This window comes from Lemur catta, chromosome 10 (assembly GCF_020740605.2).
Source record: "Lemur catta isolate mLemCat1 chromosome 10, mLemCat1.pri, whole genome shotgun sequence".
Lineage (NCBI taxonomy): Eukaryota > Metazoa > Chordata > Mammalia > Primates > Lemuridae > Lemur > Lemur catta.
In genome coordinates, this window is record NC_059137.1 from 11,456,682 (window position 1) to 11,480,420 (window position 23,739).

Here is a 23,739-nt window from a genome sequence, read left to right on the forward strand (position 1 = left end):
TTAAGTCTTTATTATGGTTTACATTGAAAGCATAGTAAGTAAGTAGAAAGATTTAGATGTTTGTAATTGATAGGCAAATTGATTTAAAGGTAAAAATATTTGTTGATTCCTTTTCTGGGCCAATTTCTCCTAATGGATTGAGTTATAGAACTTAGAAGTCAACTAATCCAGTCTTCCTGTTTTATAGATTGAAAAATGGAGGGCCAGAGGAGAAATATAGGATTAGATCTTCAGGTTTTTTTCTTTCTAATCTAATTTACTTTTATAGTGTGGTTTTTGACTTTCCCCCTCATCCAATTGGTTGAACCTGGCTATGTTGTTTATTTTCTCTACCTCCCACCTCCAAATTAAATGAACTAGGAGTAGCCTCAGATTTGTATTTCTTTTATCCCTTATTTAAATCTAATTGCTCTGAGGAGGTTTTCCCCATTTTTCCATAATGTTACCCTGGTAGGTATAGCTTATTTAACCAAGGACTTACAGATTTAGCACCATCTTACTCTTCTTGCAAGGTGTTTTATGGATCCAAATGTTACGAATTTGAAATTTTTATGCTTAATATTTCATCTAATCTCTGGTTTCTGATGTGTGAATAAAATTGCATCTTAATGTAATTTGTACAGGTATTGCAAGCAATGGGATACCCAACAGGCTTTGATGCAGATATTGAATGTATGAGTTCCGATGAGAAATCAGATAATGAAAGCAAAAATGAAACAGTGTCTTCAAACTCAAGCAATAATACTGGAAATTCTACAACTGAAACCTCCAGTACCTTAGAGGTATACTTATATATATATCTTTTTCTTAGAAAACAGTCATATATATGCATTGTAGGAAATGTGAAAGATGTGGAAAAGTATAAATAAGAAAATCAAAAGCATATACAAACCTGTAGATTCCAGAGGCAGATATTAATTTTTTGGTTTATTTTTAACCAGCTTTTTTTAAATGAATATTTTTATGGAGATAGTCACATTTTCATGCAGTTTTACATCTTGATTTTTTTTCCACTTGATTCTAAAAACACCTGTAAACATAACTGTACACCGCCCAATACATGAATATATCCTAATTTAACTATTACAGCATTTCCCTATTACTGGCCTTGGAAGCTGCTTCCATTATTTCACAACTATAATGTATCAAGAGTATCAACAATAACTGAAGGGCAAAAACCTAAAAGATCTAATGGAGGAAATTTGGGGTTATTTGAAGTTTGTGCTAAGCTGTAGGGAGCATTGGATCATCATTTAGTTGGTCCAGCCCTGAAGGAAGGCATAGCCTGACCCAGTGTGTACCTCAGACTGTGAGCTTATCACCACAGATAACAGAATGGAACAAAATCCAAGTACTGAGTATTATACAGCACATTGGGGAATTAACAGAACCCTTGTTTACTGCATTTTGTATAAAGAAAATTGGCTTTTAAGTAACAGAAGAGCTTACATTAAAAAAGGGTTTTAGTTTGTTGGCTGGGCGTGGTGGCTCATGCTTAGACTCCTAGTACCTTGGGAGGCTGAGGCCAGGAATTCAAGACCAGCCTGAGCAATATAGTGAGACACCATCACTACAAAAAATAAAAAAATTAGCCAGGCATGGTGGCATGCACCTGTAGTCCCAGCTACTCAGGAGGCTGAGGCAAGAGGATCTCTTGAGCCCTAGGAATTTGAGGTTACAATGAGCTATGACAACGCCATTGCCTGGACAACAGAGTGAGACCCCAAAACAGAAAGTAGAAAAAGATTTTAGTTTGTCATTTGTAAGAATAGGTGTTTATTAAGGACTAATGGACTAGTTTTTTTCAGTCCATAGACCCCGTTTAATGCCTGCTTAGTGTCAGGTACTGCAGAAATTGTGTCTAGAGCCTGAAGTTGCTACCAGGTTAGAAGGGTAAAAAGACATGTTTGTAATGAATGATAATGAAATGTGATAAGCACTGCAATTGCAAAATAAATATGATAATGTCAAATCTCGAAGAAGTGATTGTGAGACTTATATACACGCTCACACAGCCATGTAAAATCAAAGGGAGTAAAGGTTAGCAAAGTTTTAGATGGTGAGTTTTGCCATGTGGAAAAGAGGTGGAAAGAAAGCATTCTGGGCTGGACAAAGAAGAGGTATGATGACATGGAGTTGTGCAAGTAAATGTTTGAGAAGTGCCAGGTGGGTTAGTATGAAGAGAAGTGATGGGGACTGAAGCCTGAGAAAGCCACGTTTCACTCTTCATGTGATGTTGTGGAGCAACAGTCCCCAACTTTTTTGGCACCAGGGACTGGTTTCATGGAAGACAATTTTTCCACGGACTGGGGGAGGGGGATGGTTTCAGGATGATTGAGGCGCATTACATTTATTGTGGAGTCAAACCTCTCTGCTAATAATAATCTGTATTTGCAGCCACTCACCAGCACTAGCATCACCACCTCAGCTCCACCCCAGGTCATCAGGCATTAGATTCTCATAAGGAGCGCACAACCTAGATCCCTGCCTGAGTGGTTTGCAGTAGGGTTCACACCCATTGTAAGAATCTAATGCCACTGCTGATCTGACAGGAGGTGGAGTTTATGCTGTGATGTGAGCAATGGGGGTCTGGGGGGCGGCTGTAAATACAGATAAGATTCACTTGCTGGCCCACCGCTCACCTCCAGTTGTGGGGCCCAGTTCCTGATAGACCATGGACCAGTACCGGTCCGTGGCCCCGGGCTTTGGAGATTGCAGCTGTGGAGGACAGAAGGCGTGGCCCCTGGCTGTTTAGAGGACTGGTCAATTACAGGTGGTAGTCATAGGGCAAGATATTGTTTTGCTGGCAAATGTTACTACACACACCATAAGAAGAAAGGGCTAATTAATTATTAGGTCCAGACCATTAACGACAAAAGGAATTAAGAAAGGAGAAAGCAGTGTGGGCTGCACTAATATCAGCCACATTGGGCATGTGAGCGTTGTAATAGTTACTATATCTGTATTTTGTTTTTGTGTATTATAGTAATGGGGGGAGGAGAAGAAAGCCCTTATTCTTCATTTAAAATAGTAGTAACATTAAAATTCACATATTTTTATGTGTTAATTCACTTTTATAAAAGTGATTTCAGGTTTAGAAAAAAGAGTGATTGCTATAGACCTAGTTTAAAATTACTTATTATCTTTTAAATATGGTGACTGGAGATTTGCCATGAAATTTCAAAAATGTAGATTATAAAAACTTATCAAGAAGGGATATTTATTGCAAAATGCCAGGAATGTTTATTAAGCTTTCCTTTAAAAATTGTCCATTGTTTGACTTCTACACTGTCAACCACATCATATCAACTTTAGGGTATTTTATTAAGAGAATCTTGGACCATGCACAGTGGCTCACTCCTATAATCCTAGCACTCTGGGAGGCTGAGGCAGGAGGATTGCTTGAGGTCAGGAGTTTGAGAATAGCCTGAGTAAGAGTGAGACCCCATCTCTACTAAAAATAGAAAAATTAGCTGGGCATCATGGTGTTTGCCTGTAGGCCCAGCTACTTGGGAGGCTGAGGCAGGAGGATTGCTTGAGCCCAGGAGTTTGAGGTTGCTGTGAGCTAGGCTGACGCCATGGCACTCTACTCAGGGCAATGGAGTGAGACTCTGTCTCAAAAAAAAAAAAAAGTTGATGTCCATTAAGTTTGTATACATAACATGATACTTTTGGGCATTCTTTCTGTTTATTCAGCATTTCTTGAGTAACTACTGTGGTGGAATTATAAACATGATCTCTGACCTCAAAAAGTGCTCAATCTTTGGTTTTTCCCTTCTTGAAACTGTAATTGTTGTATTTTTGCAGGGGGTGGGGAGGGTTTGTTTGGTTTTGGTGTTAGCCTCTCTCTTCATTTGAGCCTTCACATTCTTACATGAATTACTTCTCTTTCCTACTTCTAGTCTTACAGCTTCCGCAAGTTTTCCACCACTGTTAGAGTGATTTTTCTGCAGCACAAGTGTAACCATGTCATTTTCCAGGTTTAACTCTTTCAGTGGCTCCCCATTATCCATGAGAAAGCCTAAAGCTTATTTGCTTGGCATATGAAGTCCTGTGTGATTGGGCCACATCAATGGTTTTTCTAATCAGGTTCTAATACACCAGCTTCCTCTCCTCACTTTCTTTTCTTGCTATTCTCAAACATTCTTTCCCTCTCTTGGGCCTTTGCATTGCTATTACTATTTCTTCTGTTTAGAACGCCCTTTATTGAAATCACCTGATGATGGTCTGGTGCTTACATGTTAAGGTCAGATTCACATGTCACTTCCAAGAATACTATCCTGCTTGCCCTAGAAAAAGTGATCCCTTCTACTATATTTCCATCGCATACATTAGTTCCCTAGCATATACTGTTTTGCAGTGATTATGTCTGTCCCTCCCACTACAATCTGGCTCCTTGAGGGGAGGGAATGACTGTCTTTATTGTTATTTTTAGGTTTCAGAATCCATAACCTGTAGCTTACTGTTTTTACCTTAGGTGCCCTTAAATCTGTTCAGAGAGACTGAGAGATGTATAGGAACATTTCCCTCATATCCCAAATTGAGGCTTCTTTCGTCCTAACCCTAAAGATGACAGATGGTGAACCCTTAGGCATCATGTGAATCCCAATTGTTCTGTTTTCTTTGTTAGTAATTTAGAGTATTATTCTTAGATCATGAACACCACAGATCAGACCCTTGAGTCCCTGTAGTGGTGAGGCCACAGTCTTGAATACTAATCTGTTAGGACAGCCCTGCTTTGAAGGCAATCTGGCCAGATGACTGCAGTATTTACTGCTTGTAGAGTTCTCACACTTTAATAATACTGTGCCATTTGTATACAGAGGTGACTCATCCTCTCCCCTAAATGCTTTAAAATAGAATTTTTGAGCCCCTCTTTTAGCATAATTATATTAATAAGAAATTTAATATTCCAAAATCCTACTTGATTGAACCTCCAGTTTCCATTTCTCTTGTAGGTAAGAACTCAGGGCCCTATCCTCACAGCAAGTGGCAAAAATCCTGTAATGGAGCTCAATGAAAAAAGAAGAGGTCTCAAGTATGAACTCATCTCGGAGACTGGGGGAAGCCATGACAAGCGCTTTGTAATGGAGGTGTGTGCCTTGATACGAGCCAGCCTTATTTTTCCTCACAAAGACATAGGATATCCTGAACTTACATGTAAAAAAGTTTTAGACTGAGTCAGTTCTGTGGCTCTGTTAGATTTTTTTCATGTTTTCTGTGTTAGGATACATTTAAATTAAAACTACATAGAGGAATTGCATGGGATAATTATAAAGTGTTGTTCTTGATTTTAGGTAGAAGTAGATGGACAGAAATTCAGAGGTGCAGGTCCAAATAAGAAAGTGGCAAAGGCAAGTGCAGCTTTAGCTGCCCTGGAGAAGCTGTTTTCTGGACCTAATGCAGCAAATAATAAGAAAAAGAAGATTATCCCTCAGGTACGAATTAAGCATTAAACCTTACAGAACATTTAAAAAATGTTATAGGAATTAAATTTGCTTTCTTGTCCATGTGCCACTTTAGCTTTTTCTGAAGTTGTTTCTTGTTCCTGTGTTGGGCAGTCTTTTCTTTGGGTTAGGTCATAAATAATATATAATAAATGTATTAGTGGGTCCTTGTTCTGTGGTCTTTCTAAGCAAATTATATATGTAAAAAAGAGTCTGGCAAATTATATATGTAAAAAAGAGTGTGGTGGCTCATGCCTGTAATCTCAGCACTTTGGGAGGCTGAGGTGGAAGGATCGCTCGAGCTGAGGAGTTTGAGACCAGCCTGGGCAACATATCAAGACACAATCCCTACAAAAAAAATAAAATCAGCTGGGCATGGTGGCATGTGCCTGTAGTCCCAGCTACTTGGGAGGCTGAGGAGACAGGAGGATCTCTTGAGCCCAGGAGTTTGAGGCTGCAATGAGCTGTGTTTGGGCTGCTGAACTCCAGCCTGGGCAACGGAGCAAGACAATATATTAAAAAAAAAAAAGAAAAAGAGGCTATTAGCCTTATTTGGAGGGTCAAGGTCATGCTTGATGGGGTAAAGCGTTGAAGTGATTTGGACCTTAATAAGGTGCAAGCAGTTGTTTAGGAAGCTGCCAAGAGTACTTGGGGCTTATATTCATCATAGTTTGCAGGTGCTCTTCCAGTTCCTTTCCAGTTTTGTCATTTTGCTTTATTTTGGGTTTTCCTTTATGGATGGCACAAAACTTGGCACTTTGTTGCTTCTGTTTGTTACTGGCCTTGGGAATGTCAGTAACTTCTAAAGGCCCAGGGTCTTAGTAAGGTATTTAGAAAAAAATGGCCTCTAAATTACATGCTCATGGATATGAAATTATTCCATCCATTCATTTATGCATGCAAAAATATTTTCTAGATTTTTACCATATCTATAATTGCGTGGGAAATAGAGTTACATCAGTAAATATGACATCCTTTGACTCATGGAGAGTACTGTTGTAATAATGTCTGAATACATTATGTGATAGAAACATAAATTAAAAATGCTTAGACTAATAGAATGAAGCTTAGATTAAGATTCTATGTTAAACATTTTCTTTAGATTCTTTTACATATGCTAAGTCCTTTGTAGGAGGGTAGAATTGATCTCATTTTACAGGTAAAGAAATGAGGCCCAAAGAAATTGAGATATTTGCCAGTAGTAACATAGCTAATTGATAGTAGAGGTTCGTTTTAAAACCAGGTTCTTCTCCTTCCAAAGGTTATGGACATTTTACTTTTACATTACTATGTCAGTCTAGAAATCTGTTTCGTATTTACTGTAATTACTGCTTAAATTCTAGGATTCAAAAGATAAATAGGGAGAATTAGCTTTTACAGAGACGAAATAAAAAATACATATAGAAAATAAGATTTTTTTTTCCCTAAAATCCTCTAGTAAATATAGGACAACATATGTTCTCAATTAGTAGAAAGATAATTGTTACCTTGTTTTGTTGTGTTTTTTTCCCACATTACATTTTGTATTTGGTCAGTTAATTCTAGTGTTTGAAAAGTCTATGTGCAGATATTTATTAGGTAGTAAAGTTTGTTTCCAGTGACATGAACTAGATTTGTGTGGAATCACTGTGCTGCTGCCAGATTACTGCTTCCTGATTACTTTTGACTAAACCATGTTAAAAAGAAAGAGAGATGTCTACAGGAAGTTCACTCATTTTTAGAAATTTTCCATACTAGAAGCTGTAAAACTCATGTGTTCAATGTGCTTGACAGCCAAGAAACAGTCTATTTTGGATGTGTGGGTTGGTTTATTTTAGGCAAAAACAAAAATGGCTGTCCTGTGTATGGTACATTTGACCTTGAAACTGTCTTCTGCCCAGCTGCGTTAGAGGTAGAGGCTATCCTGGGAGGAATCAAGGATGGTGATTTTTTAATGTGAGATAAATGTGTGTATATTCTGACTCTTTGAGCTTCTGAGATGCTGTTGACTTTATCATACAGTGTGCTTTGAGGCTGTGTACTCTTTTTCTTGCACCTTGGTTATAGTGGGGAATTCTAGTAGTTTCTATTGAGTTTTTGTTGCATATTTATATTAAGATATGCTATTTAGTTTAAGACTAGACACCTTTTGATTTTCTTAAAATTTCAGTTTGGAAACAGTGTTTCAGGAGTCCAGTGTACTCTTACTCCTGGACTTATCTGTTCTACTTTTCAGAATGTTTTTCTGTTCTCTCAATTGCTCTTTCTAGTCTAAGGAAAACAAAGTGGGTATCATTATCCTCATTTTATAATTAGTGGGAGACTGCCATAGAGAGATATTATGTGACTTCACCAGTGTTGCATGGCATTTTAGAGCAAGGAAGAGGCTATTGAGGTGGTATTTATTTATTTAATAGTTGATACATACATATATACACATATACAGACAGCAGAGGAAACAGGTTCAAAAAAATCCCATGACCTTCCTGAAGTCACAGTTACCTAAAGCAGGAACTGACATGCTCATCTTTGGTCCTCCTGTCTTAGTCCTTTTTTTTTTTTCCTAACCTGACTCAGATTCACAGCTTATTCTAGGTAGTTGCTGGGGTATTTTCTGCCTCAGGGTGGAGAATTCAGTGGATTTGGAACCTAGGTATCAAGTGTCTATAATTACTTCAGTCAGGCCCAAAATGACTTTGGATATTACAGTAGTAGTAATTTGATACTGAAATTTGTGTGTACAAAATGAACTCTTTCTGGATAACACCCAAGTGAAAAGTTATTTGTATGCTTTTATGTGCCCAGCATATTCTGTTGAACAACTCTGTAAGGTAGGTGTCATTTTCATTTTATAGATGATAAATTGAAGGTTCAAGGTCACAGAGAACTCACTGTCTTACCTACAGACTCATAGCTTCTCATAGTGGTTGTGCATTAAAGAGATGACAGGATGATAGTTCTTACTTCTCTCAGTAATGAAAATATGTTATTTTGAACAGGCGAAGGGTGTTGTGAATACAGCTGTGTCTGCAGCAGTCCAGGCTGTTCGGGGCAGAGGAAGAGGAACTCTAACAAGGGGAGCTTTTGTTGGGGCGACAGCTGCTCCTGGCTACATAGCTCCAGGTATAGTACAGCCATAAGAGATGGGCCCACTTTTCTGGGCCAAAATTTGAAGAACAGCATCTCCATTTTCCAAGGTTATACAGGGTTTCTGGAAATATAACACAGGATAAGATAAATTTACACAGAAATTCAAAGTAGAGAATCTACAGAATGTCACAGGTTTTCTCCTGGAATCTGCTGAGTTACTAAAGGCTTCCTGGAGGGAGATGACAGATGAGCAATATTGTACTTGGTTGAGGGGAACATATTTTGATTAGAAATCACGAGAAGTTCCACAGATTGAGGAGTTTGGACATCTGAGCAGAGTGTATTCAGTGGGGACGTAGATGACAGGTTAGATATAACAGGAGAGAAGAACTGCTGATAAGAGGCTACTTAATAGGGGGAAGCCTAGGATTATTAGTCTTTGTTAAACTCAGTGTTTGGGAACTGTCAAAAGCTAAAGAAGTACAAAAAGGAAAAAAGGGGGGGGTTAGGCACTCATTTATCAAGTGCTTACTATTACCAGATACTTTTATGTAAATGATTTCACTTAAGTCTTTTTAATCCTAACAGTATTTCCTCAGGTAGAAGTTATTTTCCAGGTAAGGAGACTGAGGTTTAGGGAGATAAGGCAAGTAGCCCAGGGTGAAACAACTCCTAAACATCAGACTAAGGATTTGAATGTATTTGTTTACATTTCCAAAGTTTATATTCTTTCCATTCCACCTCTGCCTGCCTTCTGTTCTGATCCTTATGTCATTTTAGTAGTAGATGTATAGCTGTCTCATTAAAAACAAGTTCTTTGCAATATTGAAAGTATGGTACTTTTAACTTGATAAGTAAACCCCTTGTAGTTGCTGATAATGATGAATTTGTTATAAAGATTGGGTCTTATCCAGTCATTATTTTTTAGATAATATCCTTAAGGGTTCACTTTGGTTGCATTTTCCTCCTAGAAAGAATTAGAATAGGCAATTTGGGAAGATTTTTGTTTTTTGTCTTTTTTTTTTTTTTTTTGAGATAGGGTCTTGCTCTGTCACCTGGGCTAGAGTGCAGTGGCGTCATCATAGCTCACTGCAACCTCAAACTTCTGGGCTCAAGCAATCGTCCTGCCTCAGCCTTCCAAGTAGCTGGGACTACAGGCATGTGCCACTATGCCTGGCTAATTTTAAAATTTTTTGTAGAGATGGTGTCTCAATATGTTGCTCAGGCTGGTCTTGAACTCCCAGCTTCAAGCAATCCTCCTGCCTTGGCCTCCTGAAGAACTAGGATTATAGGTGTGAGCCACTGTGCCTGGGCCATTTGGGAAGTTTTATAAATGATGTGGCTTTGGAATTCTTCTAGAAGCTGATTCCAGTAGGTACATTGCTCAAAGATGTCTTAAAAAGAGTGTGCGTGCTTTGGCACATACCAGGCATGGATTTTGCTCTCATGCAGCTTAAAGGGTGAGATGTAGATTAATCAAGTAATAACAGTTATAAACTGAGATGAGTGTGATGAGGAGGACATAATGCTAGGAGAGCATGTAACAGAGGAACCTAATCTAGTCTAGTGGGTCCCTGGAGGGTTAGTGGAATAAGTAACATTTGAATTGACCTTTGAAGAATGAGAAGGAGTTAACTAAGAAAAGACTGAGATGGAAGAGTATTGCACACAGAGGGATAAGCATGTGCGGAGGCCCTGTGGTGTTGGTAGTGGGGAATTTGGCTTCTTTGAAGAAGCAGAAGAAGCCTGAAATGTCTGGAGCGTGGAGAGCACTGGGTGCGGCAGAGAGACTGGAAGTGATGTGAGTTCAAGCTGGATGTCAGTCCCTGGGGGCCATGGTTTGGATTTTGGACTTAGAATCCTAAGTGCAGTAGAAGTCATGACAGGTTCTAAGGAGCATTGACAAGATCAGACTTTATTTGCAAAGATTATTCTTTATATAGTGTAAAGAATAGATTATGGAGATAGGAGTGGGCATGAGAAGACCAGTTAGAAGGCTACTGCTTATAGTTTACAGTTATCTATTGTGCATTTCAAAATAGCTAGAAGAGAAGAATTCAAATGTTTCTAGCATAAAGAAAAGACAAATATTTACAGTAATGGGTATAAAGATTTGATCTTTACAAATTACATGACTGTGTTAAATTATCAAACGTACCCTTAAACTGTGTACATCTATTGTGTGTTAATTAAAAAGAAAAAAAAGAAGGCTGTTGCAGACTACTAAGTCAGAGATGATAGAAGCAGTGGAGGTAGGGAATTGGATGGGAGGCAAGAAGAGAATAGACTGGAGGAATTTCGAGGAAGCAAACCTGATAGATTTAATATAAAATGGTGTAGAGTGAGGCTTTAAGCATATTTCATCTCCTAGGATTTTTAGTTAGGGGAACTAAGTGGAATGATTTTGCCATTTAATGAGAGAGCACTAAAAGATGAGCACTGGGGTAAAAGGAAAAGGTTATGAGTTTTCTTATAGTTTGATACAGTATATGTGTCCAAAATTAAGATATTCTGTGCATCCTTATTTCTACTGAACCTTAATATTTTTAGCCTTATTCAGTGCACTATTGAAAGGGCAAAGTTTTATTAACAATAATAGGCAAGTTATTGAGATGAGCCTTTCTTGTCTTTGGTGATGTGTTCCATTGGGGTTTAATCTGGTTGTGTCTGTTGTTGCCAGGACCATTAACCTCCTATGGTCCAGTGGCAGTAATCAGGAGAGAAACCATTTATGTCTGCTGGTTGCCAGGCTTTTTTGGTCTAGAGTGGCTTCTCTCTAATGCCATTGCATTGACCTCTCTGAAAGGCCTGTCTCCTGAAGCTTTTAAAAAGGAAGTTCTTTTATGGCCTAGATTTAGATTAGATTAGTTTATATTATGAATGGGTTATATGTCATTTGTGGAGTATATTCTGTGCAGCAGGGATTATCATAAATATATTTATGTATATCATATAATTCAGTTCCCCTGCCAACTCAGTTACTGCACGTGACACTGAGGCGCAGAGAGGTTAAACAACAGGTACAATTCAAAGATACCTTGCTAGTAAAAGGTGAAGTCAGGACCCCTCAGTGACCTGCTTAGTAGTTGTAGTCTCATCCCTCTTTAAGGGGTTTTTGATAAAACTCTTGAAACTGTCGCCTTAGCCAAATAGCTACTGTTTCCTGGAATATTTGATATGTAACCTTCTTTTCTTTATTTTTTTTTTTTCTTTTCTTTTTTCCTCTTTAAGAAGTAAATTTTCTCTTTTGGTCTCTGATCCATCTCCTGTTTCTACTGCTTATATTAGTTGCATTGATCATTCTTGAGTACTAAGACTGAGTTGTATTACCCCCAGTTTTATGTGACTTAACTATAGATTAAAAAGTAAAAATTTTTCATCCCTCAGGATAAGTTTTGATTTGGTCCCTAAACGTAGTTTACTTCTTCAACATACGTTTGAGTGCTTTGTCTCAAACAGGAGGTTTAGAACTGGCATTCAGAGATGCCTCAGATCTAGCCTTTGCCTCAATGAATGTTTAGGGTCAGATGGGATAGGTACAGATATTTGAATAAACAAAATGTAATATGATGCAAGCTGTAACATGGGGTGGGCAAAGGAGTGAACAGCAAACCTGAGAGACTTCACAGACGAGGTGATATTTGATCCTGATCTCAAGGATGTGTTGCAGTTGGTCATCCAGAGAAGGAGGGAACAAAATCATTCTGAGCAGCAGAAATGGTTATAGAAAAAGGACTTCTAATGTGGAAAAACTTGATGTGGTTTGGGTATAGTGTGAAAATCTCATGTTGATTTTGTGACCTGGTTCTATTTTAGACACTACTTTTTTCTAGAGATTTACTGAAGTGATTTTGTATTTACATATTTTTAAGATATTTTACTGAACGAGTAAAGATTGCAGCTTCTACTAACATAGTATTTCCAATCTATACAACAAAATTATAAAGTAGCTTGGGAAGTTTCCCATTTCATAGATGAAAAAATGGGACTCAGAAGTTAATTGTCTAAATAAGGACATAGAAGAAATTAGGCCAGGCGCTCATGCTTGTAATCCCAGCACTTTGGGAGGCCAAGGCAGAAGGATTGCTTGAGGCCAGGAATTTGAGACCAGCCTGGCAACATAATGAGACCCCATCTCTACAAAAAATAGAAAAATTAGCTGGGCCTAGTGGTGAGCACCTGTAGTCCCAGCTACTCAGGAGGGAGGTTAAGGTAGGAGAATCACTTGAGCCCAGGAGTTTGAGGTTGCAGTGAACAATGATTGCACCACTGCACACCAGCCTCGGCGACAGAGCGAGATCCAGTCTTTAAAAAAAAAAAAAAAAAGGAAATTACTGTTACAACTAATTGGTTCAGAAATTTTTATGTTCTTTAATACTAGTTTTTACTTAATAATTTGAGCCTTTCTCATAGGCACCAGATGTTAATGTCAAATTCACCAGCATTTACTGTGAGAACTTATGCTAAGGCCAGGAATTCAAATATCAACAAGTCATAGACCTTGCCCTTGGGCTCACAAGCTGACGCATGCGCCCTCTGTAATGGCAATTGAGGCCTCAGCCTGCTCTGTCACTACTTTCTGAAAAGAGACTTGGAAAGTTGTTTTCCAATTTTGGGAAATTGGTAATTTGAATGTTTCTAAGTATTTTGTTTGACAAATTATATTTAGTGAATGGTTCCTGTATGTTAAACATTCTGCTAGGTTCAGATGATGCAAAGACAGATAAGATTTGAGCAGGTGTCTGCCACTCCAGTGGGTAACATAGACAAGAGGTAGATACTTATTAATATAATGCATTGTGGGAAGTACAGTGAGAAATAGATGCAAGATAGTGAGGTAGATCAAGGAGAGCCTTGTAGGCCATAGTGAGGAGCTTCCACATCTAAGCAAGCACAGAGAGAGTGTCTAGACTATTCTGGCAGTGGTTCTTATTCATACACTATCTGGAAGAAGTCCTTAGGGCCCATGGTCTTGGGCCAGGTAGTGCTAGTGAATTGGGCCAGTGATGATTGCCCTGGGTCTTGGACTGATCTGCTTTCTTCTCCTTTGCACTAGGGTATGGAACACCATATGGTTACAGCACAGCTGCCCCAGCCTATGGTATGTATACCATCTTACTGATACCTCCTTTTAGTGACTGTCACAACAATCCAAAGCACAGTTGTGTCTAGGGTTTCTGTAAATGAATCGGAGGATCTCAGACCTATTCATTCTAGTGACCCAACTTAAATTCCCTTTGAAAATGCCACAACCTTGTGGTTCTTGGTTTGGTTGGAGTTGCTCTTCTCTCCGCTTTGCCTGACTGAAGGACTGCTTGTTCTAATTGCCTGTTTCTGACCATATTGAAATTAAATATTTTAAGTAGTTCTTCTTACAGCCAACTTATACTCCATTCAAAGGCTACTGAAGGGCCATACCCAGTCTAGCTTGGCTGCCTACCAGTTATATAGCTATGTTTAAGTTTCTGGTTTGAAACTGTATGAACTATGGGTAATTTGAGTCAAGAATAGGAAATGCTTACTTCAAATTTGTAGCCATCATCCTTTTCCATAAATTTTGCTTTGAGGGTGAAGTAAATAGGTGTCATTGGTTCTAGAGAGGAGGTGATGGGCGTATCACCAGATGTGTCACTTAAGTGCTTATTGCAGAAAGTCTGTAGCACATGGTAGAATATCGTAGGTGTTTTTCTTCTCCCCTGCAAAATAAAAAATAAAAACAAATTCATAAATGAACCCTAGTGGCCCTTTGGATAACTTTTGAATGAGGTTTATGTGGCAATGGAGGCAATAGGTTTGGAGTCAGTGATATGCTCTTAGACATTTTTCCTACCTCAGGTGCCACATCTTATAGAATCAGCCATCTGCAGGATGTTGTCATTGAGAGAAGAAGAGAGCAAGAGAGTGTATGTGTGCATGTGTGTGAGTGTGTGTGTGTGTGTCAGCGTGCCCCAGGCTGGGTGTGCATGCACACAGAAGGGAAAAGCTCTTCCTGTGTATTGCCACTTGTGGCATTAGTCCTCTACATGAGCTTCAGATCTTCACATCGTGCTTTTTCTCTTTACACATCAGCTTTGCCATTTTTGTTTGGATGAAAATTGTGGGTCCTTAAGGCACTGCTAAACTGAAGCTTCATCTGATCTCCTAACTGTAGAAATAGATATAAAGTGAATAGTTTGAACACCTTGCCCATTAAGATAGATAATTTATATCCTGGAAAGATGTGAAGTTGCAAGGGTCAAACATTTGGAGCAAGTTTTCTTTGAGGCAAAGTGTGGAGCCTGGAGTTATATCCTTGGCCTGAATGTCTCCTCTGGCACAATCAGGTATGGTCAAGGCTTCCCTGTATTTTGAGCTGGAGCAATAATGGGGTGATTAGGAATTGAGGATGGATCTAAGAATATGCTTTCCACCCAGATTTCTTTCTAAATTTAAACTTTCTAATGCTTTTTGGTTTGGCCATTTGCTTTTACCATTCAGCTAGCTTCTGGATATCCTGACCACCTCATCCTTCCTGTGAATTAGGTCTGGTCAATTTATCCAAATATATTTTGACTCACCTAGACTCACTGTACTGTGTCTTGTGTAAGTGCCAAAGCATTCTGGGGCAGGTTTTTAAGTCTGTGTCTTTCTTTTAGATTATATAGTAAGTTTCAGATTCTTTAGGAAAGGTTTGCTAGAGCTTAATTTTTTCCCCTTAAAACACTTTTATATCTAGACTCCAAGTTACATTCATGTTTTTCCTCAGTCTTTTTAATTTTTCTCTCTTGTTCCTCCCTTTCCTCCTTTAACATATTTTCACCTTGCGGCCTCTGAGCCCCCACTTCAGAAGGCTCTTCTCTTCCATGTGCCATATAACTGACTTCCAAAGCTGGTGAAATTTGATGCCCCCATTTTTCACATAAAAGATTTGGTTTTTAAATGTTACTGTGATGCAAACCTACTAAAACGATGCTTTATTTTGGCTGTAAGGTAAATATGTCTTTTGGCCTTTGTAAAGCTGTTGCATGTGGGGTAATTTCCCTCTGATCATCTGGTGCTCTTGAATACCTGCTGTTGCTGCTTTGTGATTTCTCCGTAGGTTAAATATTAGAGTAGAAATAGGAGCAGATTTCAAATCATGCTTGGGTATGCAGAAGTTTGTGAGGCCACAAGAACGTATTTAATTACAAATTAATTAAGCAATTAATCTTTCCAGATTTGCCATGCCAATATTGGCAGTAGCCATTAAGAAGAGAGACACAGACCTGGTCATGGCTCCAGTTGAGCTGTCTTTCTGGGCAACTGAGGCCTGCACAGAAAGCTTTACTTTGGTTCTTGACAACCCTTGTTTCTTTTGTAATATGTGATGTGCCCAGTTGAGAACTATATGGATTCCTAGAGTCACTTTAGAATATTAACCAACAGCTTTGTTTTGATTTTTAGAATTTGTGGCAGCTCACTCAAATGAAATTGCTTCCTATGATGTAGCCATCTTCATTTTGAGTGGAAAATACTATTTATCAGACTATTCAGAGCAATTTCACAATATATCTGTGAGAGATTTGTGGGCCTCTTCCAAAATGGTACATGTTGACTGACTAATCTGGAAAAGGTTAATGATAATTACTGTAAGATTTTTTTTTTACCTGAAATTTTTATTGGAGTATTAAACTTATTTGGAGTCCTCTCCGTTTCTTTTCTCTGTAGGTTTACCCAAGAGAATGGTTCTGTTGCCCGTTATGAAATTCCCAACATATCCTGTTCCCCACTACTCATTCTTTTAGCAAATGACAGAAGCTAATTCCTATTGAATACAGTACAATACAGAATGTTAGAGAAAAAGCCTTTTTATTCTGCTTTCTTTGAACACATACTTGATCAAAATTATTTGTAAAGAACATCTTTCCTACTTTTTGATTTTAACAAATGCAAATTTAGTTCTCTAAAACTTGAAAACAAACAAACAAAAAAAGAAACCAGTTCTGTGAAACGGTACCTCATTTCTGGAAAATAACTTATACCAGCCCTTCTGTTCTAAGGAAATAAAAGTATAGCAGTTCAAAGTTTAAGTTTTAAGAGAAGTATCAGATTATGTAAAATTTTAATTTGTCAAGGATGTATAGAGTTTCAAACACTGATCACAAATAAACTGCTTTGTTGTGACACAGAGTACTGCCTGGTTCCTGATGCAGCAGTCACTGATTCTCAGCTGATTGATATGTATTTGCCCCAGGGCACTTTAATTGGGCTGTAGTTATTTTTTTTAATACAATAGAGCCTTTTCATTTAAACTTTAACTTTGTAAATATTGAAGTGTGTAATTAAAGCCAATAAAATATGGGTTTGAATATTGTTTTAGCTTATTATTTTTGATATGTTTTGGTATCAAATTACAAAGAATTGAAAACTAATAACAACTTAGCCCTAGAAGCCCATTCATTTGTAAGCAAACTGCTACAACAAAGCAAAGGCAATTGTTAGTTTGAGCCAGTCTACTTACTTTGTAAGCCCTTGGTGCAAGGGCATCCCCGCGATAAAGGTTATATTCTGTTATCCAAGCAATTGCTTATTAAAATGATGGTACTACCCAGAGATGGGGAAGGAAGAATGTGATTATTTAGTTTCCGAATTTCCAAGTTTTAAAAAATAATAAATTAATCGATCAATCACCTTCTTTTGTTCTTGTGGCCTTCTTCACTCTGTAAGATATTGTGTTCACTCCCTGGCCTTTTTCATGCAGATAGAAGATTAGCTGTTTTGCTGGGATTCATTGAAGGGTCTCCTTTCCTCTTCAATTACATCAGAATCTAAAGCAGCAACAGGGTCCCCATAAAAACTTGCTCTTCGATTGTCCCAGTTCTTGTTGAGTGCTGCTGTGAAAAGTGACAGGTTTCAGCCATGGGTCAGCATTTATTTTTAAGACACCTTATGATTGGTGTCTGGTGGAAATTGATCAGTCCGGTAACATTGTGCTGTTCTGTAAAGGGTGCAGACCTAAGTCCTCCACTTGCATTCTCACCTTGTTTGGAAAGCCGATGATGTTACTAGAAGGTAATGGTTTCATTAAGGTACTCACCCCCATGAAGGCAGCAGTGGGTCGGTCCCCTGTTGATATTTACAAGTTTCTGTGTCTTAAAAATGTCTGCTTTTAGTATGAATTAGCTCTCCTTTCCCCTATTAAATTCTCCTTTTTGGAATTGAACAGTGCTCATCAGTGAGAATGGGCTTCACAAAATATGGCAAATTAATGTACCAAGTTACTTTGGGACCACTAAATGAGCGATGTGAAACAAAGGATAGTGTCTCTTCTCAGATGTATTTACACAATGATTAGTTTGTTTCTTCTTTTTGACCTTTTGTCTTTATTAGTGGTGGGTGATACTTTAATAAAACCTCATCACTTGCTGGAAATAGCTGTAACTTATCATTTTCATCCTGTGCATTAGTGGCTAGACATAAACAAGAGGGCCCATTTCAGATGGGAATTTTCATGTTTCATTGATTCGTTTTGCTGACCTATGGATGAAACAGAGCCATCACTGAGAAGAAAAAGCATGGCTGGTAGTGTCCAGTTTTTATTAATTAAATATTTATAATAGTCCTCTTTGTTTCTGGAATACTATTAATTGGCAGCTGCAGCTGTATTGTTATTTGAAATTGGATCATCAAATTTGGATTCCAAGTTGGAATCTCTCTGGAGATTTCTCTTTAGAAAATTCTTTTGAAGTAGCTGACTCTGCTTCATAGCTCAACCCCTCTATAATGGAGAAAAGGGAGCTGTGCTGTTTTCCAACATGATGGCAGTCATTTCAAATGGTTTCTACCAAGTCTTTTTTTTTTTTTAATTTTGTTGTTTGTTGGAAGTTACTAACCATGTTGTAAACCTGCCCAGTTGCTGCAAACTTTTACATTTCTCTGCTTTACTTAAAATAATCGAGCTGTCAGTCCTTTGTTAGAAGTGGTAACCATGCAAGTTCAACTGTTTAAATTCTGTAATGAATTAAGTGTCCCCCCCTCCACCTGTTGCCCTTCCCACCCCTCCATTTTGTAATGAAAATTCCACTTACAGCTGAAAGAGCAGAGAAATATAAATGAAGCTCTTGGCTTCACCAAATTGTGTGAAATTAACATAAAGTTTTGCTTCTCTGCTCTTTTCTCCACTGTAGGCGGTTTTTTCATTGACAGCCCCTATTGCCAGCCTCTGAGCGTCGCACCATTTATTATTCACTTGGGCCCTCAAGATTTCTTCTCTGACTTCTAGAACCATCAGGTTGTCTGGCTTGAAATGGCAATTTCTATGTCTTGGTCTTAAGAGCAATGTGACACCCTGAGGCTATCCAGCTTTCAGATACACCACTCTGACACCTTCTTTTTGAAAGCAATGACTGAGAATTTTAAAGAAGAGCAATACTTTATTCAAAGCCACGGTGTCTGTTTTAAAACTTTTCCTTTGGAAACCTAGCAATATCTGTACTTCACCCCTCTTAGCATAGTTTCTTGTCAGGGAGTTACAAACCAATGTAGAACTTAGAATTAGCGTGTGAGCTGTGCTATCTTCTGACAGTTTTTAAACTTTTTTAGCACATAAATTCGAACAGTTACATTCCTGACTGCGTCAGTTAGCACTATTATAATTTCTCAGAGATGGGGGTCCTCCTTGAAGCCATATCCTCTGCATGGGGACTGGCGCCTAGCCAGGGATGTGGCTTGCACCCTGTGTTTCTTCAGGCTGCAGGAGCACCCCATCTCTTGTGCAAGGTAATTGGTCCAATAGATTTCCAGCATACCTCACACTGACTAGATGGAATGCATGGTACGGTGAAGCAAGGAGTTGGGTTTACATAGTTCTTGAAGTCATTTGTAGTCTCTCTCAAATTGTTAGCCTGGGGAACAAACCACTGATAGATTTTGCTGGTATTAGCCTTTTATTTTCTTCTTTTTTAAAAATTTGAGTGAATGTTTGAAAATCATGAATCGGTCACCATTATTAATGAAGAGCTGGAAATACCTCGTTAATGTATTTATAAAACTGGTGTTGGACCCTCTGTGTATTTCAGGTTAATACTTTTAAGCAGTTTTCAGCACGTTTATCTCACTTTATTCTCGTTCTCCTCGGACCTTCGTAGCCATATCACTTGTATAAAATAGGCTGAGATATAGTGACTGTAAGCTGTGATCTCAGTATACAAAGGTAAGCTCTTTTATTTTCTGATTAAAGAGAAAAATAATTAATACAACATGCATATATGACAATCATATATGATGTATTTGATCTCTTAGGTCTTATGTCATCACATTACCTTTAAAAATTTTATGGTCTAAATGTAAAATAGTTATTTTTCAACACTTGTTTTAATACCCTTGTAACTGCTTTTTATTCAAGAGAGACATTTTACTTTTGCTGAGTTACATGTGTAACGTGTGTAGAATGTGTGCAGAAACTTAGAATATAAAATGTATGTAAATTGCACACACGTACCTGTTTAAATATAAGAATTCAGTGGTAGGAACAGTTCACCTAAGAAGATTTTAATGACAGGGCACTCTTTTGGCCAAAGTGGTGGAATTTCATAAGCAGCAAGATTGGTAACGGTGCTGGTAGGATCCATATATGTCGCTGTTATACAAGCTGAGGATCAAAGTGCCAATTTCTCATTCTCTGAGAAATGAAAATCTCTGATCTGTGTTGTATTGCCCCAATACAACAACAGCAAGAAGCCATAAAAAAAAAAGCAATAGAAAATGAAAAAAAAAACAAAAAACAAAAAACAAAATATTAAGGTAACTATGGAAAAATATGTAATGGACTGAGTTAAGCTAATTATTTGCAGAACCAACTTTAGCAAGACTCAGAATGGTGAATACCAAGTCTGCAGAGACCAAATAGACTTAAGGCAATTTATCTATCTTTTCTAGGTTAGGTATCTTGATTATTTATTCTCCACCTTATTCAACCATCATGGAGTTTGTTTAAAAGATTTGAGAGAGTTAGGCCAAATATTTTAATAAGGATTTGCTTCATTTAGTATGTCCCATAAATGCATTTTACTATGTACTAGATGTTTTGTGCTAAGGCTGTATTTGATATATAGATATTAAAATGAATTTCCTGTTTTATATTTGTTTCTAAGTAGCAGTTTCTTTTGATTACTAACTTTAAGGTTGCTGGAACAACTTTCTTTTCCATACAGAATCTGTATGTACATTTAATGTGGCTTTGGTGTCCATAAAAAGGTTGTATGAGCTATAGCTGACTAGCACCAACTGCACTCCAGTCCTGCTTCAACAGCCCAGTCCTTGTCATGTGTCAGGTTCTTTTCTGGGTACCAGTGAACAGAGGCTCCAATCAGTGGAAACATTTTAAGTGTGAGACTCTCCTTGTTGGGGTAATTTGTCCTATAATAAATAGGCTCTTTTAATATACTATTTTGGGAGACAAATAGTGTGTTAGCTGTGGCAAAAAGCATATTAGTTAATAGTTTAATTATAAACTACTGAATGATGTGTAGGGTCTTTGACATCACTGAAATAGGCATCACTTGGAAATTTACCCATTTAACATATTTTTCTGGCAGTTTTGAGAGACTGAAACCTACTCAGGTTTATATTCATGGAGCTCTTTCCAAGTAAGTGAACGGAGTGAAGTGAATAACAAATACTTCAGTCCTTTTTATGTAGTTTTTATGGTATAGCAAAGAACAAAGTGGTTAATTTAAACACTGACTACATTTTTTTGATGAAAAATGAGGGGAATTTTACTCTTCTAATCAATCCACTCAATTTCCCTATTTCTTAGATTTCATGAATAACTTCAATGGAGGAAAACCTTCAATAGTGAGTTAAGGAAAAGAACTAAGGAGATTCCCCCCCTCCCCAAGTAATTATATTTCTAGTAACCCAGAGCCCTAAAAACCAGAGACATTAAGAGCAGTTAAAGCTGAAAACAACCTGCTCTGTGAATGGTCATCCCATAATTCCTATTCATCTTATGCCTTCTGAGAGGGATTGGGGGTATCTCTGAAATTATCCAGAATAAGAAAGGTTCCATGGTATTCAAACTCGTACTATCTAACAATCTGACGCCATGCCATCCAGTGACCATAGATTTCTCAGTGTTACTAGGAGGCCTGGGAAGGAGATAGGTGGTAAATGAATAACTACAGCAGAGCCAAGAAACCTACTGCTGAGGTGAGTTTCAATATTGACGTTTCTCTCTAGCACTTATTTACGGAGCACAGAGCTAATACTTCCTATATAAGAACAAATCCTTTCCTTTCCTAATAGCATCTTCCAGAAATACTGTTTTAAGTCAAGAATTCAAGTTGTGTTAGTTGTGAGAATAGATTATCCTTTCCTGCATTATCATTTGAGGTAGAAGCTAACAGCTTCCATTGATGCTTGAAGCAGTGATCTTTGGAGGTTTTTAAAATAGTACCATAATGCAAATTAGGTTATGTAAGCTTTACAGCACGGCTAGAAATAGAGAATAGAAACCACATGGGAATCTAGGCCAGAGTATTTCTCTCCCTCCAGCACATTCCTGTGGGGCTCAGGGAATTAGATGAGTTAATATGCAAAAAGCACTTTGAACAATACCAGGTGCCTAGTAAGTACTTAGTAAATGTTGGCTGTTCTTACCGTGACTGGCTGAGGTGAAAGGAGGAATGTGAGGGAGGGCACAGCTGGGCTGACAGCTGGTTGGGAAGCAGGTGCGTGGCCTGCTTAGGATGGAGCTGTGTTGGTTCCTTAGTGCTAACAGGTTCAGCTGCTCCTAGTCTTGGGGAGAGGACTCCTAGCATCTGGGGGTTGGACAAGAAACACAAACCAAAGACCTGGTGAGAGCTGGTGTGGTGTGTTTGCTGCAGATCCAAGCTGAAATTGCTCACATGTCTGCTGTAGTAGTTAGGTCACCAGCCAATCTGCTGCCAAGGCTTGTAAATACTTGGTTTGGAATTTAAGGGTGCTTAGAACTTCACAAGGGCTGAGCTTAGACTATCTACCTGCTGATTCCAGGTCTTCTACCAGTGCTTTACTAATAAAGAACAGTTTTTTGAGTATAGCTGCCCCAGGAATGTAACCTTCAGGACTCACCAGTGTTTGGTAGGTAGAAAGCAAATTACTGTAAACCACAGAAAGGAAAGGAGGAGACTGGGTGGCATACTTAGATGGCTGTCAGCTAAGATGCTTCTCTGAGTAGCATTCCTACAGCTCATCTTACAGAGTTTGCTTCGACACTCTGAGGGGAAAAATCTGTACTCATCACATGAAGCCCCCTCTGTTAATATGTTAGAAAAGATATCCATCTATCCGTCTCTGTCCATCTATCCATGTATCTATCAAGACACAGTTGGGAAGTTGCTTTTTGACAGAAGAAAAATGAGTAGATGGTGAAATTGACAGTTTGATTAAATAAAGAGTATACATTTTACTGTCCATTCTGGTCTCAAATGTATCTACAAAGGCTTCAGGAGCCTCTGAAGAAAGGTGGGCACATGTGTCCCTGCCTGTTAGTAAGAGGCGAGCTAAGTGGGGAACACAGGTTGAGCTCTGAAGTACTCAAAAACTTCTGAAAAACCGTGTGTAGACAAGGACTGAGCATTACCTTTAAGGAGGTAAATAAGATAGATTTGCATCTAGATTTGTAGTCAGGAGGTTTTTATTAAATCTAAGAGATATTTGTATAACTTAATGTCATGGCAGAAATCACCTGATTCTGAACAGCTAAGGCTGTTTGCTGGCATCTTTGCCTCATTCAGCCAACATTGAGGGAAGACTTTTTTTTTTTTTTTTTGCCTTGACCAATTGGTTGTTAACATCCTCATTACTTGCTCCTTCCAAGGAGGGTCTTGGTCTCCCTTGGCAGGACTTTGGTATTTTTGCAAATGAACTATGCTGCCCCTCCTGGTGGGTAGGGTGAAGATTGCCACCGTCTGCCCAGACAGCTTCAGTATGTCTGATTAGCATACCCTGTGGCTGGGGATATATGGTCCAGAGTTATCTTTTTCTACTGCTGTTTGACCAGCAGGAGGGGATAGGATTAGCTTGGCTGCTGTTAGGACGTTGTCTTAGCAGGTTCAAGAAGCTCAGTCTCTGTCTGCTTTGTTTTAGGTTCTCCTACCTTGATCCCTTTGTACAGTTTGGACAGATGGTCTCTGCATTTAAGTGTCAGTTAGCTAAATGCCCCAGATAATGAAGTTATCAGTAGCCTTCAGTTTAGGTCATTTTGGGCTGTGGGCAGCAGTAG

General features: G+C 38.4%; 1 protein-coding gene across 7 annotated transcripts in view; it reads left to right on the forward strand.

The window, feature by feature from the left end:
• LOC123646284 (spermatid perinuclear RNA binding protein) overlaps positions 1 to 23,739 on the forward strand; it is a 130,639-nt gene that overhangs the window by 100,786 nt on the left and 6,114 nt on the right. Inside the window, exons 13-19 of one of the 7 annotated variants that reach the window (XR_006737856.1) lie at positions 624 to 782; positions 4,959 to 5,093; positions 5,298 to 5,438; positions 8,426 to 8,549; positions 13,573 to 13,617; positions 19,553 to 19,686; positions 21,591 to 21,840. Coding sequence is in view for 4 of the 7 variants with exons in the window: in XM_045563079.1 (XP_045419035.1) it covers positions 624 to 782; positions 4,959 to 5,093; positions 5,298 to 5,438; positions 8,426 to 8,549; positions 13,573 to 13,617; positions 16,203 to 16,279 (681 nt within the window). In the remaining 3 variants the exon portion in view is untranslated. Of the gene's footprint in view, positions 1 to 623; positions 783 to 4,958; positions 5,094 to 5,297; positions 5,439 to 8,425; positions 8,550 to 13,572; positions 13,618 to 16,202; positions 17,165 to 19,552; positions 20,613 to 21,590; positions 21,841 to 23,739 lie in introns of those variants that run through there. The other 6 variants (XR_006737855.1, XM_045563080.1, XM_045563079.1 and 3 more) reach the window with 6 other exon arrangements.